This window comes from Ogataea philodendri, assembly GCF_020536065.1.
Source record: "Ogataea philodendri strain CBS6075 chromosome Unknown scaffold12, whole genome shotgun sequence".
Lineage (NCBI taxonomy): Eukaryota > Fungi > Ascomycota > Pichiomycetes > Pichiales > Pichiaceae > Ogataea > Ogataea philodendri.
The window spans coordinates 222,760-235,337 of record NW_025764230.1 but is presented as its reverse complement, the minus strand read 5'-3'; the positions used below and the strand labels follow the sequence as shown (position 1 = coordinate 235,337).

At 47.7% G+C, this 12,578-nt stretch overlaps 17 protein-coding genes across 17 annotated transcripts; 9 read left to right on the top strand and 8 right to left on the bottom strand.

Moving 5' to 3' along the window:
* Positions 1-288: 288 nt before the first annotated feature.
* On the top strand, positions 289-1,611 carry OGAPHI_007367 (uncharacterized protein; the record flags this gene model as incomplete). Its single annotated transcript, XM_046208755.1, has 1 exon — positions 289-1,611. One exon carries the CDS (start codon positions 289-291, stop codon positions 1,609-1,611), a length of 1,323 nt encoding a protein of 440 aa, XP_046057873.1.
* Positions 486-836, bottom strand: OGAPHI_007368 (uncharacterized protein; the record flags this gene model as incomplete). The annotated part of the gene is made up of 1 exon (XM_046208756.1): positions 486-836. One exon carries the CDS (start codon positions 834-836, stop codon positions 486-488), a length of 351 nt encoding a protein of 116 aa, XP_046057874.1.
* A 23-nt stretch (positions 1,612-1,634) lies between the features above and the next one.
* OGAPHI_007366 (uncharacterized protein) lies at positions 1,635-2,267 on the bottom strand (the record flags this gene model as incomplete). Its single annotated transcript, XM_046208754.1, has 1 exon — positions 1,635-2,267. One exon carries the CDS (start codon positions 2,265-2,267, stop codon positions 1,635-1,637), a length of 633 nt encoding a protein of 210 aa, XP_046057872.1.
* Positions 2,268-2,410: 143 nt separating this feature from the next.
* On the bottom strand, positions 2,411-3,319 carry OGAPHI_007365 (uncharacterized protein; the record flags this gene model as incomplete). The annotated part of the gene is made up of 1 exon (XM_046208753.1): positions 2,411-3,319. One exon carries the CDS (start codon positions 3,317-3,319, stop codon positions 2,411-2,413), a length of 909 nt encoding a protein of 302 aa, XP_046057871.1.
* Positions 2,465-3,337, top strand: OGAPHI_007364 (uncharacterized protein; the record flags this gene model as incomplete). Its single annotated transcript, XM_046208752.1, has 1 exon — positions 2,465-3,337. The coding sequence occupies one exon, from the start codon at positions 2,465-2,467 to the stop codon at positions 3,335-3,337; it is 873 nt and encodes a 290-aa protein (XP_046057870.1).
* Positions 3,338-3,937: 600 nt separating this feature from the next.
* On the top strand, positions 3,938-4,750 carry OGAPHI_007363 (uncharacterized protein; the record flags this gene model as incomplete). The annotated part of the gene is made up of 1 exon (XM_046208751.1): positions 3,938-4,750. One exon carries the CDS (start codon positions 3,938-3,940, stop codon positions 4,748-4,750), a length of 813 nt encoding a protein of 270 aa, XP_046057869.1.
* On the bottom strand, positions 4,009-5,256 carry OGAPHI_007362 (uncharacterized protein; the record flags this gene model as incomplete). Its single annotated transcript, XM_046208750.1, has 3 exons — positions 4,009-4,280; positions 4,540-4,742; positions 5,111-5,256. 3 exons carry the CDS (start codon positions 5,254-5,256, stop codon positions 4,009-4,011), a joined length of 621 nt encoding a protein of 206 aa, XP_046057868.1.
* On the top strand, positions 4,790-7,057 carry OGAPHI_007361 (uncharacterized protein; the record flags this gene model as incomplete). Its single annotated transcript, XM_046208749.1, has 1 exon — positions 4,790-7,057. One exon carries the CDS (start codon positions 4,790-4,792, stop codon positions 7,055-7,057), a length of 2,268 nt encoding a protein of 755 aa, XP_046057867.1.
* Positions 7,058-7,083: 26 nt separating this feature from the next.
* Positions 7,084-8,361, bottom strand: OGAPHI_007360 (uncharacterized protein; the record flags this gene model as incomplete). The annotated part of the gene is made up of 1 exon (XM_046208747.1): positions 7,084-8,361. One exon carries the CDS (start codon positions 8,359-8,361, stop codon positions 7,084-7,086), a length of 1,278 nt encoding a protein of 425 aa, XP_046057866.1.
* Positions 7,626-8,397, top strand: OGAPHI_007359 (uncharacterized protein; the record flags this gene model as incomplete). Its single annotated transcript, XM_046208746.1, has 2 exons — positions 7,626-7,678; positions 7,863-8,397. 2 exons carry the CDS (start codon positions 7,626-7,628, stop codon positions 8,395-8,397), a joined length of 588 nt encoding a protein of 195 aa, XP_046057865.1.
* Positions 8,398-8,454: 57 nt separating this feature from the next.
* Positions 8,455-10,637, bottom strand: OGAPHI_007356 (uncharacterized protein; the record flags this gene model as incomplete). The annotated part of the gene is made up of 2 exons (XM_046208743.1): positions 8,455-9,818; positions 10,286-10,637. The coding sequence occupies 2 exons, from the start codon at positions 10,635-10,637 to the stop codon at positions 8,455-8,457; spliced, it is 1,716 nt and encodes a 571-aa protein (XP_046057862.1).
* Positions 8,600-8,947, top strand: OGAPHI_007358 (uncharacterized protein; the record flags this gene model as incomplete). Its single annotated transcript, XM_046208745.1, has 1 exon — positions 8,600-8,947. The coding sequence occupies one exon, from the start codon at positions 8,600-8,602 to the stop codon at positions 8,945-8,947; it is 348 nt and encodes a 115-aa protein (XP_046057864.1).
* OGAPHI_007357 (uncharacterized protein) lies at positions 9,155-9,843 on the top strand (the record flags this gene model as incomplete). Its single annotated transcript, XM_046208744.1, has 2 exons — positions 9,155-9,324; positions 9,396-9,843. The coding sequence occupies 2 exons, from the start codon at positions 9,155-9,157 to the stop codon at positions 9,841-9,843; spliced, it is 618 nt and encodes a 205-aa protein (XP_046057863.1).
* Positions 10,161-11,393, top strand: OGAPHI_007354 (uncharacterized protein; the record flags this gene model as incomplete). The annotated part of the gene is made up of 1 exon (XM_046208741.1): positions 10,161-11,393. The coding sequence occupies one exon, from the start codon at positions 10,161-10,163 to the stop codon at positions 11,391-11,393; it is 1,233 nt and encodes a 410-aa protein (XP_046057860.1).
* Positions 10,692-10,934, bottom strand: OGAPHI_007355 (uncharacterized protein; the record flags this gene model as incomplete). The annotated part of the gene is made up of 1 exon (XM_046208742.1): positions 10,692-10,934. One exon carries the CDS (start codon positions 10,932-10,934, stop codon positions 10,692-10,694), a length of 243 nt encoding a protein of 80 aa, XP_046057861.1.
* A 15-nt stretch (positions 11,394-11,408) lies between the features above and the next one.
* OGAPHI_007353 (uncharacterized protein) lies at positions 11,409-12,443 on the bottom strand (the record flags this gene model as incomplete). Its single annotated transcript, XM_046208740.1, has 1 exon — positions 11,409-12,443. The coding sequence occupies one exon, from the start codon at positions 12,441-12,443 to the stop codon at positions 11,409-11,411; it is 1,035 nt and encodes a 344-aa protein (XP_046057859.1).
* On the top strand, positions 12,196-12,456 carry OGAPHI_007352 (uncharacterized protein; the record flags this gene model as incomplete). The annotated part of the gene is made up of 1 exon (XM_046208739.1): positions 12,196-12,456. One exon carries the CDS (start codon positions 12,196-12,198, stop codon positions 12,454-12,456), a length of 261 nt encoding a protein of 86 aa, XP_046057858.1.
* Positions 12,457-12,578: the final 122 nt, after the last annotated feature.

The window sequence follows — 12,578 nt, the reverse complement described above, 5'->3', positions numbered from 1 at the left end:
TTGCTTCTTTCGAAATCACGGAATTTAGGATCCTAAACGTGACGCCTTAACCACTCGGCCAAACCCACAAAATAGCAAGAGTTGCAGGCGTCCGAGGGTCACGTAGCTATAAAATGTGCAACTTGACCCGCAGCGAGTTTATCTTGGTCAATATGGGCTGGTTATGGAAGGCTTTATGGTTGTTTTGCGGTTCTGATATCTCCCACTGATAAATCTTGTTGCAACTGTGTCGCACCCACCGACTACAACACTGTCCAAAAAATCAAATATATTTTTCAAATTTTTTCAATGAGCAGATCCAATCTTGCACTTTGGACAGCAGCAACAGCTGTCACCACGGCCGTGGTTACTGCCACTGTCATTGAAGCCGCAAGATACTATTTTTTGTCCTCGGGGCCAAAAACACCAGTTGCTCGCTCAAAAGAATTCACAGACACCGTTCCTAACTACTCTGAGGAGCTGATCAGAGAACAGCTTGCAAGAAACTACGTTTTTCTTGGAGAAGAAGGGATGAAGAAAGTGCGAGACCAATTTGTGGTTGTTGTTGGAGCAGGTGGAGTTGGATCCAACTGTGTCACTGCTCTGGTTCGGTCTGGAGTTTCCAAAGTCAGAATTATTGACTTTGACCAGGTGACCCTTTCATCTCTCAACAGACACTCGGTGGCTATTGGTAGAGATGTGGGAACGTCCAAGGTTGATTGTTTGCGCAGACACTTGCTCCAAATTGCGCCTTGGTGTGAGATCGAGGCAATTAATACGCTCTTCAACCTTGAGAACGCAGAATCGCTACTACTGAAAGACAGTCCTACATACGTTGTGGACTGTATTGATAACATCGATACCAAGGTGGATTTGTTGAGCTTCTGTCACAGCAAGGGCATTCAGGTGATTTCGTCTATGGGAGCAGCCTGCAAGAGCGATTCGACAAGGGTCAATGTGGCAGACATCTCTGCTTCGGACGAAGATCCGTTGGCACGGTCTGTTAGACGGAGATTGAAGAAAAGAGGAATCATCAACGGCATTCCATGTGTTTTCTCAAGCGAGAAGCCCGACCCTCGTAAAGCAAGCTTGCTACCACTTCCAGATGAGGAGTTCGAGAAGGGCCATGTTGACCAGCTGAGTGCGTTGCAGAATTTCCGTGTTCGTATTCTTCCTGTGTTGGGCACAATGCCTGCCATGTTTGGTCTCACCATTGCAACTTACATTGTGACCACTGTTTCTGGCTACCCTGTGGAGCCGATCGAGGGAAAGAACAGAATAAAGGTGTACGACGGAATCTTGCAGAGTTTGGCTGGACAACAGTCTAGACTCGGGGAGAAGGACCAGCGCGTGCAAATCTCTCTGAGCGACGTGAACTACATTCTCGAGGAGGTTTTCCGTGGAAAGTCTCCGATCAGCGGGTTTTCCACGAGATTGGCACTTTCCAGATGGAAAAGAGAAGAACCATTGTCGCTCCAAAACGTGGTGATCATGACCAAGGAGGAACAAAAAGTCCACGAGGACCGTGTTCTTCTTGGAGGAGAGTCTTTGGAGACGGTTTACCCGCCAGCCGTTCTTGAGCTTGTGGAAAAACGGTTCCGTGAAGAAAAGTACTACTCCGAGTTCCGGTAAGCCATTAATATATCTATGTACAGCTAAAAGAACCATCTCTGGCCCTTGGATGCAGACTTGCCAAACTTCGGGTTGAGCGCCGCAGGATCGGCGTTGATGTTTTTGGCCATGTTTTTCACGCCGTCCGCGGTAAGAGTTTTGCGAATGCCTTGTTCGCCAACGCTTTGTCTTGCGGCGCTGGGGATCTTTCCGACATTGAAACCCAATTTACGCAGTTTGGAAACGACTGTTGGAGTGATGGCCGCAGTGATTGGTAGTCGGATGAAAATAAGCGATTTGTGCAAAGCGTAAGCGACTGCAAACTCTGTCCACAGTGTTGAGTATTTGGAATCTGAGCTGTTTTCTGGCTCGGCGTCGGGATTGGGAGGTTGCGGTTCGCCCTTACGCCACCCGATCCATCTCAGAAATCTGTCCTGGTACTCTTCTATCTTTTCTTCTCCGGCCGAATGGACCACCAAAAACATGATTGGCAAGTCGATACAACTGAGTCCAAAGTAGACTCCCAAGGCTGAATAACCATACTCCTGCATCAACAGCTTGATTCCCGTTGGCTTCTTGGAAGTGTTTGTGTTGGTGGAGTTGAAACGAATTGGCCGGAATTTCAACCGGAATGCGTTTCTCATTCCGGCCCTTATTCCCAATCTCGAAGCAAACATGTTCAAAATTATTTTTTTTCCAATAAAATCAACTGTGAACTATTGGATATCTTTTTTTCCATAGTTTCTACTTTGATGGTTGCAATATTAATTCTTTAATAAATAGCAATATATGCTCCTAAAACCTTTGCTCATTCAGAACTTTAAAACTTGGCCTTCTTTTCTCTGCCAACCGTGCACTTGATCAATCCATTTGGATGTGGGGATGGGTAGAACAACTCGTTGTCGTTCTCGAGTCCCTTCCAGCTAAAATCGATCAGGAAGTAGTGCTTGTTTGGCAACGAGTAGGAAACAGTAGCAATGAATGGGACCTGTTTCAGAATCTCCTCGCACATGTTGTACATGGTGGCCTGAACAGAGGCGGACTTCTCCAAAGCAAAGAGTTTCAAAGTAGTTTCTCTGGCAGCTTCGTACGCAGAATCGAAGAGTCCAGCTCTTGCCTGAGAAATGACATTAGACAATGCACCGATTTTCTTCGAATCCCATTCCCAGACAGAGTCGACGTCTGTCGACAAGATTCTGTCGGTGGCAGGCTTCAAAGTGGTGTAGTCGCACTGGTGGAATCCGTAGAACATGGATCCCGTGGACTTCAAAACAGTCAAATCCTTAATTCCGGATTTCAAAACATACTCCCCGGAACGCTTGTACTTGAGAGAGGCAGTTCTGAGCTCCTCACCATCCTTCAAGTACGAGTGGTCGTGCAACTTGCCGTCAACAAGGTATTTGGACCATCTGTGCTGGGAGATCTCGATATCAATACCGCTCACATGCGAGTACTTCTTGATGAAGTGAAGCCCAAGGTGCGCAATGAAGGCCTCGATCGGGAACACGTCGAACTTCTTGGCCTCGACCAAAATGGTGTTCTTGACGGTGTCGGTAGGCACGATGGGGGAGTTGTCAGCCTCCGTGTAGGCAATGTCAAAGTTGCCCACAAGCAAAATTTTGACAGTGGCCTCCATCACTTGATGGACATTAGGGTTAGAAGGGTCTTTTTTGACCTTGAGAAACTTGACGTTGTCCTTTCCGTAGGTGGATGTTTGCAATTCAACCATCTTGATTCCAACAACTGATAAAGTGTGCGGTATTTATATAGTTCGAAGCAAGGAACGTTTAACAATAAGCAAACTAACGACTCGTTCTGCCGGGTCTCGGAGAGTTCCGAAAGATTACGTCAGCGTTTCATAGTCCCCTTGCTTGCTTTCACAAAGAGTTCTTTGTGGAACGGTAGTTGCGGGAAGCTCGATCCGCCGAGTAGAGGTACCAGTATTGTTGCTAAACAAGATACGGTTTATTATTTGCTATCTGGTGCACCGTAATTAGAATAAATTAATTGTGCTCCAGTCGGTGCACCGAGTCCGGTTGCATTCTGTGCGTAATCTCTATAAGGGTTTTGAAAATCACACCACATTTCGCTTATCGTTTTGCAGAACCGTACATTAGTGATTGTGATCTGGTTAGTGCGGCTTGTGTTTGCTGTGCTGTGAGATCCGCGGAATCGGTGCAACGACTTAGTTGGTGCGAGTGTTGGATAATTCGCACCTTAGTTTCCCAAAAAAAAGGCCCCCCTTTTGGGAAAACCGACACACCCGTGCACGGCAAGGAAAACGAGCCCCGAGCCGGTGACCAAAATCGATAAGAGCTCGATAAATTACTTTCATCTTTTGTTCACTATGTTTGGCAAAATCGCAGAAAGATTGGCAGGTAAAAACATCCTCATCACAGGAGCTTCCACAGGTATCGGCTACAGCACAGCCAAGTATTTCGCCGAGGCTGGTGCCGGTAACATCAAGCTGGTGCTGACTGCTCGTAGAGAGGATAAGCTCAAGGCTCTTAAGGAGGAGCTTCTGAAATCGTACCCATCGATCCAAGTTTTCATTGCATCGTTGGACGTTTCGAAAATTGACCAGATCTCTCCATTTTTGAAAAGTCTGCCTTCCGACTTTGCCGAGATCGATGTTCTGGTGAACAATGCTGGTAAGGCTTTGGGATTGGATCCGGTTGGGTCTGTTGATCCTGTTGACGTTAAGGAGATGTTCGACACCAACGTTCTGGGAATGATCCAATTGACCCAATTGGTTGTTCAGCAGATGAAGAAGCGTAACAAGGGAGATATCATCCAGTTGGGCTCGGTTGCTGGCAGAGAGCCATACCCTGGTGGAAGTATTTACTGTGCTACAAAGTCTGCACTCAACTTTTTCACCGGTGCTTTAAGAAAAGAGCTTATCAGCACCAAGATTAGAGTCATCGAGGTCGAGCCAGGTAACGTTGCTACCGACGAGTTCTCCTTGGTCAGATTCAAGGGTGACAAGGAAAGAGCTGCTTCTGTGTACAAGGACACCGAGCCATTGTACGCCGAGGACATTGCCGAACTCATTGTTTTTGCTGCTACAAGAAAGGAGAATACCGTTCTTGCCGAGACTTTGATCTTCGGTAACAACCAGGCATCCCCATTCCACATCTACCGTGGTCCTCAATCTAAATAGATGAAGAGTTGAAAAAAAAAAGTTGTTCCAAAATATTTCATGTATAAAGATTCGGCCATCCAGTCGGCCGTTCAATTTGGGAATTTCCGCAACGCGTTGACTCTCGTTGCCAAGAAAATCCAAAAGTATCCTAACAGTTCCTATTTCTATGCTCTTGAGGCTCATATATTGGCTCTATCTGGCAAACGACAGGAAGCTGAAACAAAAGCCAATGATCTGTTGTCCAAGTTCCCCAGTGATCCAGATACCTTGAAACTGTTGTCTGAGACATTTGAGATCTGCGAGGCTCCACAGGACGTTTTTGATAAGGTGTGCAAGAAGTACCCAACAGCAGACCTCGTTTACGAGTACTTCTCCTACAGTGTAACCAGGGGAGACGTTTTGGGTATGCAGAAATCTTCAATGCTGTTGACGCGGGCGATCTCGTCGTCCAAACAAACAGTTGACCCGCAACTGTTCAAGTTTTGGGCAGCCGTGTGTTTGATGCTTGTTTGTCGTTGCACCATTCTGGCTCCTTCGTTCCTTAAGCTCTATCCACAGCTGGGTCTGAGACTCATGGAGCAGGTCGGATTGGACGATGCGCAGAAAGTCTACGTTTACGTGAGACTTTTGCAGCTTTCTGGCCGGCACGACGACAGTTTGGCCGAAATGGAGAAGTTCCTGGAGAAAGAAAACGATCTGGAGCTCAAGATCATTTACCTCGACACTTTAAAGGATCAAGGACATTCCGCAAAACTATACGACGTGTGCAAACGATACCTTATTGAACTGAAGGAGGACGATTGGGACACTTGGAAACTGCTGATTCAGGCCGCAAAGGCAACAGAACAGCTCGACGAATGCAGAGAATTGGTCAAAACTTACTCCTCGCGAAACACCAAGCTGGCGGCCATCGAGCTGAATGAGTCTGGCTCGGTTGAGCAGTACTTAGAGTCGTTCGGGACCAAGCTCTGCTGTTTTACCGACCTCAAGTCGGTCCTGAGTCCTGAGCTCAGAGAACAGCAATATCTCCAGCGCAAGTTCGACCAGCTTCTAAACACAACCAAGCCGACCTCGGCAGACGTGATCTTCCTGGTCAACTATATGAAGTTCAAAGCGCTCGATTCACGAGATGATCACTTTGTTGCCGAGTGTTGTCGGCTGTACTCGCTTACAAACTTCCATTTGGACATTCTGGAAGACTTTGACTACTTCCCTGGTTTCGAGTTTTTGATCCTGGCTGTTGAGACTATCCTAGAACAATCTGAGTTCGACCTCAAACTGGTGTATTCCTTGATTGTGCTTCTGGAAGACGCTCTCTCAAGAAACAAATACGAGTTCCATCTCAAGCTGTGGCTTATCAGACTCTACACTATTGCCAACCTGCAATCAGCAGCGGATACTCTCTACAAATCGCTGAAAATCAAGTTTGTCCAGCATGACACTTTGTCGCACTACATCAGCACCAGACGTGCAATTGCTCCTGGTTTGCTGGAGACAGTTTCGCAGTTTTATCCGCAGAACGTTGAGAGAGAAGTTCCAGCCATGATCATTGCCGGCTTCCAAAGCAAGGCTATGAATAAGCTGCAAGGGTTCATCGAGTTCCAGTCTAGACTCACAAACTCATTCGCAAAATTCACCACATCTCTGGAGCTGTTGAGAGCGTACAGAATCAAGGACGACCAGAAACAGGTGGACAAACAGGTGGTAATTTTGCGCTCGTACCAAAAACAACTGGTTAGTGACAACAGAGACTTCAAAACGTTTTGGGATTGTGGAGTCCACGAACGGATAGACAAAATTGAAGACAAGCTGCCAGGCTACTATTCCACAAAACACTTGCAACTGATGGTGCTCAGAGAGCTCATCATTTACGACTCTCTCTCGAAACATCACCAGTCGAGAGTCAAGGAGCTCACAGACCTTTACAACGAGCTTGAACTGTCGCCGATAGATAAATGGAGCTATTCAGTGTTGTTGGAGTATCTTCATGGCAGTCCAGCATTGGAACTGCCACCAAAACCTCAGTCCATGCTTCTATCTGAGTTCAACTACTACTTCACCGTTGTGGTGGACACTTACAAGCAGATGGTGTTCCTGCAACAGAACACCAACAAACTCAAGTCGTTGCTGACCACGTTTCGCAACGAAAACAGAGAGTTCAAGTCGTTGGCCAGAAAACAGCTTGAAGACACTAAAAAACAGGTCCAATCGTTTTTCAAAACTACAGGCAAGCCGTTCAAAGTTACCGAGAACTCCATCAGCCAGACGTTCGCCCAAATGAGACAGGATCTGGACGGCTCCATAGCATATCTGCAAGGAATATAGAACATGTAATTAAACAACCTAGGCTCTTATTTCTTCTTTGGTCTCTCTTTGGCAGGAACAAGTCTTTGCTTGGTTCCGGAAACCAGCTTGTGAGGCTTCATGAAAGAAGCAACCACGTCTTCGGTGACCAAGGCACGTCTTTCTTGGAAGTCTTTGACAAACTTCTGCAACACGTCTATGCACAACTTCTTCATCTCACCGGAAAGCAGCTCACCAGAGCGGTATTTCTCCGCCACATCCGCGAGCATCTCGTCGTCTTCGCTAAGATAGCTCAAATACTGGTATGCAACGTCAACGTCAGGGTCACCGCCGTACTTTCTGTGTTCCTCGATGCTGACCTTTCCTCCACTGAAGGCGTACTTGTTGACCTTCTTCTGGATCTGTTTAGGGGTGTCTGTCATGAAAATGGCACTGTTTTCGTCAGAAGCACTCATCTTGGTGGTTGGACCTTGCAAAGCAGGGAAGAACTGGGAGTGGATCAACGAAGGCTTGCTGAACTTGAGCTTGTCGGCCACATCTCTGCACACTCTGAAATATGGGTCTTGATCGATAGCGCAAGGAATTAAACATGGGGTTTTTGGAGGCAATCCCAACACCTCAGGGAACGAAGAAGGGAAGGCGGTAGCAATCTGGACTGAAGCAAAGTGCAACTTTCCAATACAGTCCGAGTCCTGGAACCCAAACACGGCTCTAGCAGTGGAAGTGGTGATCTGTCTAGACACACGCACAACCGTTTCGTAGAAGGCAGAGTTCATGTACTCGAGATCGGAGAAAATAAAGGTGTTTTCTGGGTTGAACCCAACAGCAATGATATCCTTGGTGTTATCCTTGGCGAACTTCTTAACGTCCTCAATAGTGAGTTTAGGCTTGAACAAGAACTTCTCGTCGTCCGTGAGTTCAATAACGAGCGGAACGTCAAAAACGTCCTGCAACCACTTGGTGAACGTGAACGGGATCATGTGACCCAGGTGCATCGAGTCGGAAGAAGGACCACGGCCGGTGTACAAGAAAAACGGTTCGCCGTGCTCGTACAGGTCCAGGATTCTGTTAAAGTCTCTTTCAGAAAAGAACAAGCCTTTCTTGAGGAAATGGTGTGGCTGGTGGCCGGTCACCTGTGTGAATCTCTCCAGAGTCTCCTGGGTAATTCTTTTGGTACCAAATTGGGAGATCAGTTTCTCGTAATCGATGCCGACGGCCTGGCCGTCCACAACGGCTCCCTCGACCTCCCATGGAGTGATCTTCTGTTCGGTCTGTTCGGTCGATCCGATCGCCAGTTTTTCAGTGCTATCGATAAGCTCGCTCATGTCGATTTTTTCCTAATTTTCTACAACAGAAAATAAATCTATGGTGTGCGGAATTTTGGGTGTAAAAAATATTACATAAGCGGAGAAGTGTCTCTAGTTGGTGCTCACGACAGACTCTGTGTCTGTGTCGATGAGCTCGTCCGCGGTATCCTCCTCGCTGATCTCGCTCCATGAGGCGTAGGTGAGCAGGCCAAAGCCCGCCACAACGAGCAGGTATCCAAGCATCTGCGACACACTGATGGCTATTCCCCACAGGAACCATTCCACGAGACCAACGATCAGGATCGTCACGAGCGAGGCCACCGACGAGAACACCGGCGACGTGAGCGCCATCAAGGCCAGAAACGAGACGCTGAAGATCAGGTTCGAGAACGTTGACAGGAAGATGTACAGCCACTGTTTGCTGGACGTTGGGAACTGGAACCTGTGCCAGCCCAGAATCTGCACCACCGCCATCGGCACGATCACCACAAACACGGTGTTGATGCCGATCAGGCACATTGAAAAGTTCGAGAACGTGGCCTGGCGTCTTGCGCTCACCTCGTTCGACGGTGGACAGCACATTTTTTTGTACAGCACCTCGTAAAGACCGTACAAAATCGCACCCATCAGGATGATCACGTCTCCCTGTAACCGGTGGGGGTACGTTCCGAGGTTCTGGTTCTTTCCCGAATACGCCACGACCATCACTCCCGCGATGGCAGTCACCACAGAGCTAAGCTTAACAAGCGACAATTTTTCTCCCAGAATAGGAATAGCAAACATGTACGCTGTGAACGCGCTGCAGTTGTAGATGGCCGTCACATCAGATCCCGTAGACATCCCCATGGCTATGTACCAGGTGATTCCGGCCGCGTTCAAAATCACAGACAGAATCAGTGTGGATTTGAAGATGTATTTGATAGCCTGGCTTTTGAAAAACTGCGGGAAATGCTTAAAGCTCTTGGAACCGAACTCTTTTTCGTAATCTTTGCGATTCATGCGGATTGTGAGCTCGGCACTATGGAAAATGTTCTTGTGCTGGGTCTTAACAGAGCTGGTGAACGCTCTTCTGAAACCTTTCCATTTCTTACCGTGAGGATCTATGTAGCCGTTTTTGTGACGCAGATACCGTCTGAATGTTTTGTAGAGCGCGATTCCCGAGAACTGCAGCGGCCACAGCAGCCACCAGGATCCATGGGTGATCAGCAACAAAAGAATCGGCTCGCTAAACTTGAGCTCTGTGTAGAGGTATGCGGTGGTTTCTGTCTGGGTGACAAACGAGATCAACGACGTGACAAACAAAACAACAACAAACACGATCTTAACATAAGAGAACGAGTACTCGTGCATGCTGCGCAGACTGCGCATTTCCGGAACCAGCCCGGCACTGCTGCGCGACTGTCTGCGGAACTTGTTGGACTCCACAAGAAGCGGTTCCAGCGAGCTTATCGACTGGGCAGGACCGCGCAAGGAGTCTGTCATAATGACTTGGATGTATAGATGAAAATGACGCGAGCGCGAAGATGAACAGACTTTGGAAAGAGCCGATTTGTAGTGCTCTTCTTACCAACGATAATGACAAAAAGATAAACTTGGATTTCACCACCCCCCCCTTTCATCTCTACACCAAGGAAAAAAAAAGTTGAGATTTATTTTCCTGCTTGTTTGCAATGTTCCCGAGAAAAGAGGACGACGCCGAGAAGAAACTGCAGCACCGACGGACGGTCGACTACTTTGCGCCGCTTGGACGGTACATGGTGCAAAAAAATGTGCTCAATCGCCGTGGACGTCAGCCGTTGGGCAAAGTGCGTCCTGAAATGTCGTATCTCACACAGCTCTTGCCTCCCCACCCAGAACAGCCGGTGGTGGTGGATCTGGCCACCAAGTTTGTCCATGTCTCGACCAACAAGTCGAAACATGCGATTCACGCCCTCAAATGGACGCCCGACGCGCGCAGAGTGCTCATCTCGTCCCATTCTGGAGAATTCACCATTTGGAACGGTTTGACATTCAACTTCGAGTCCATCATGCAGGCCCATGATTCGCCCATTTTCGCTCTTCAGTACAGCCACAACGGCGACTGGCTTTTGAGCGCAGACCAGATTGGATGCGTCAAGTTCTGGCAGCCAAATTTCAACAACGTTAATATTCTTCCAAAGGCCCATGACAACGCTATTCAGGACATTGTGTTTTCTCCAAACGACTCCAAGTTTGTTAGCTGTTCCGACGACCTCACGCTCAAGATCTGGAACTTCAACACCGCTACCGAAGAAAGAACTTTGAAGGGTCACCATTGGGACGTTAAGGCCTGCGACTGGCACCCAAACCTCGGCCTTATAGTAAGCGGATCAAAAGATAATCTGGTCAAGTTCTGGGACCCTCGAGACGGAAAGTGTATCTCCACCGTTCACGACTTCAAACATACTGTCACCAAAGTTAGGTTCCAGCCCAACGGAAACCAAAGACTCCTGGCTGCCTGTTCCAGAGACCATTCCACAAGAATCTTTGACATTAGACTCATGAAAACTATCAACGTCATCAGATCCACAGATGACGTCGACCTCACCTCTGTCACATGGCATCCGGTTCATTCAGCCTCGCTCACTATTGGAGGATACGACGGGTCTTTGTCCTCCTACGATCTGTCCAAAGAACTGAACCAGGACCTCGTCTTCAACAGAGAAAAACAGCCTGCCACCACCACCTCTCCTCTGCACCGTATACCATACGCCCACGACAAAGCCATTCACGACCTCCAGTACCACCCGCTCGGCCACGTTCTTTGCACGGCAGGCGCAGACAAGTCGATGCGGTTCTGGTGTCGTTCCAGACCAAACGATCCTCTTGCTTTCCAAGACAACGCATACACAGGAGAATCCTGGGCCGAAAAACAGCCGTTCTCCATGGACCAGAACGGAAGAGAGCCGGAAAACAGATTCCAACCGCCTCCTCCTCCATCTGGCTTGCCTGGTCTTCCAGGATTGCCTGGGTTGCCTGGACTACAAGGGGTTAGCTCTCTTCCAAGTATTCCTGGAATGACAAATAGATAATCAAAAGTTTCCATTCTATACGTTATATACAGTGCTATCAGCCACGGTTGACGCTTGTCTGATGGGTTTGTATCCCTTTTTATAAAACTGTTCAACCTCGCAAAGATAAGTCTGCCCAAAATTGGTTCTGTAGTATAGCAAAAAATCATAAATCTGGTGTAAAAACAAACTTCCCAATTGTATTTCCTTATTACGTCTCAGTTGCAATCCGCAGTTGTAACTGAACGATTCGCCAACGTTCGCCATGCTAAAAAATTTCACGTCCAACTCATTGATTTCATCCACAGTGATATTCTCGTAAACCTTTTCGTATCGCTCCACCCTTCTTAAAAAATCAACGATGGCTTCCTCGCGTGGAAGTCCATAGTAATCCGTGTTGGTCGTCTTTCTTTCGATATTGTATCTTCTAAGAGAGATGTTGTGGCAACAAACCTCCAGAATCACAATGTTTATAGCCACCTTGGCGTCGTCCGCTGCCTCTCTAATCTTTTCGACAACTTTCTGACGTCTTTCCCTGGTGGTGTTGGTGGCGTCAAACACACCCACATCAATCTTGTCGCTCACAAGACTGCTAGTGAGTTCGTGTAGAGCCTCAAATGCATATAATTCTCTTAGTCGCTGAGTGTCGCTTTTTGTAAAATCAAAATCGAACTTGTTGGTCAGCTTCTTCTCATACCTTCTTCTCACGTTCCCCGCGTTGAACACGCCAAACCGAATATCGGCGTGTTTAAAGTTGTTCACGTAAGTCTCGAGGTGCTTCGCCACTGTCGACTTCCCGCTCGCAGGCAGACCCACCAAACAGATGGCCCACTTTTCGCGCTCGAAATCCAATGTGTCAGTCACCGACTCTGTGCTAGCGGACTCCGTGCCAGGATCTTCAACTTCTTGGTGGTCTAGAGAGAACCCATTAACGTGTAACAGATTTCCAACCTCTAGCTCAACCAAGCTCGGAAAGAACTCCGGAGTTGTGGCGGCCGTGTGTATCGTTGCGATAGAAGATGTAGACTGCGTCCTAGTAGTTGCAAATCCAGCAGTCAACTCGTTCATCATCCCGGAAGATTAGTATTCTAAACAGAAATAGAAGTTTCGGTCGAGAAAACCCCTCCCAGACGACCATATATCTTTACGACCGTTTGTTTGCATTTCTTTTTCCAAATTGAGGAGTAATGTATGGTCTGTTTCGAG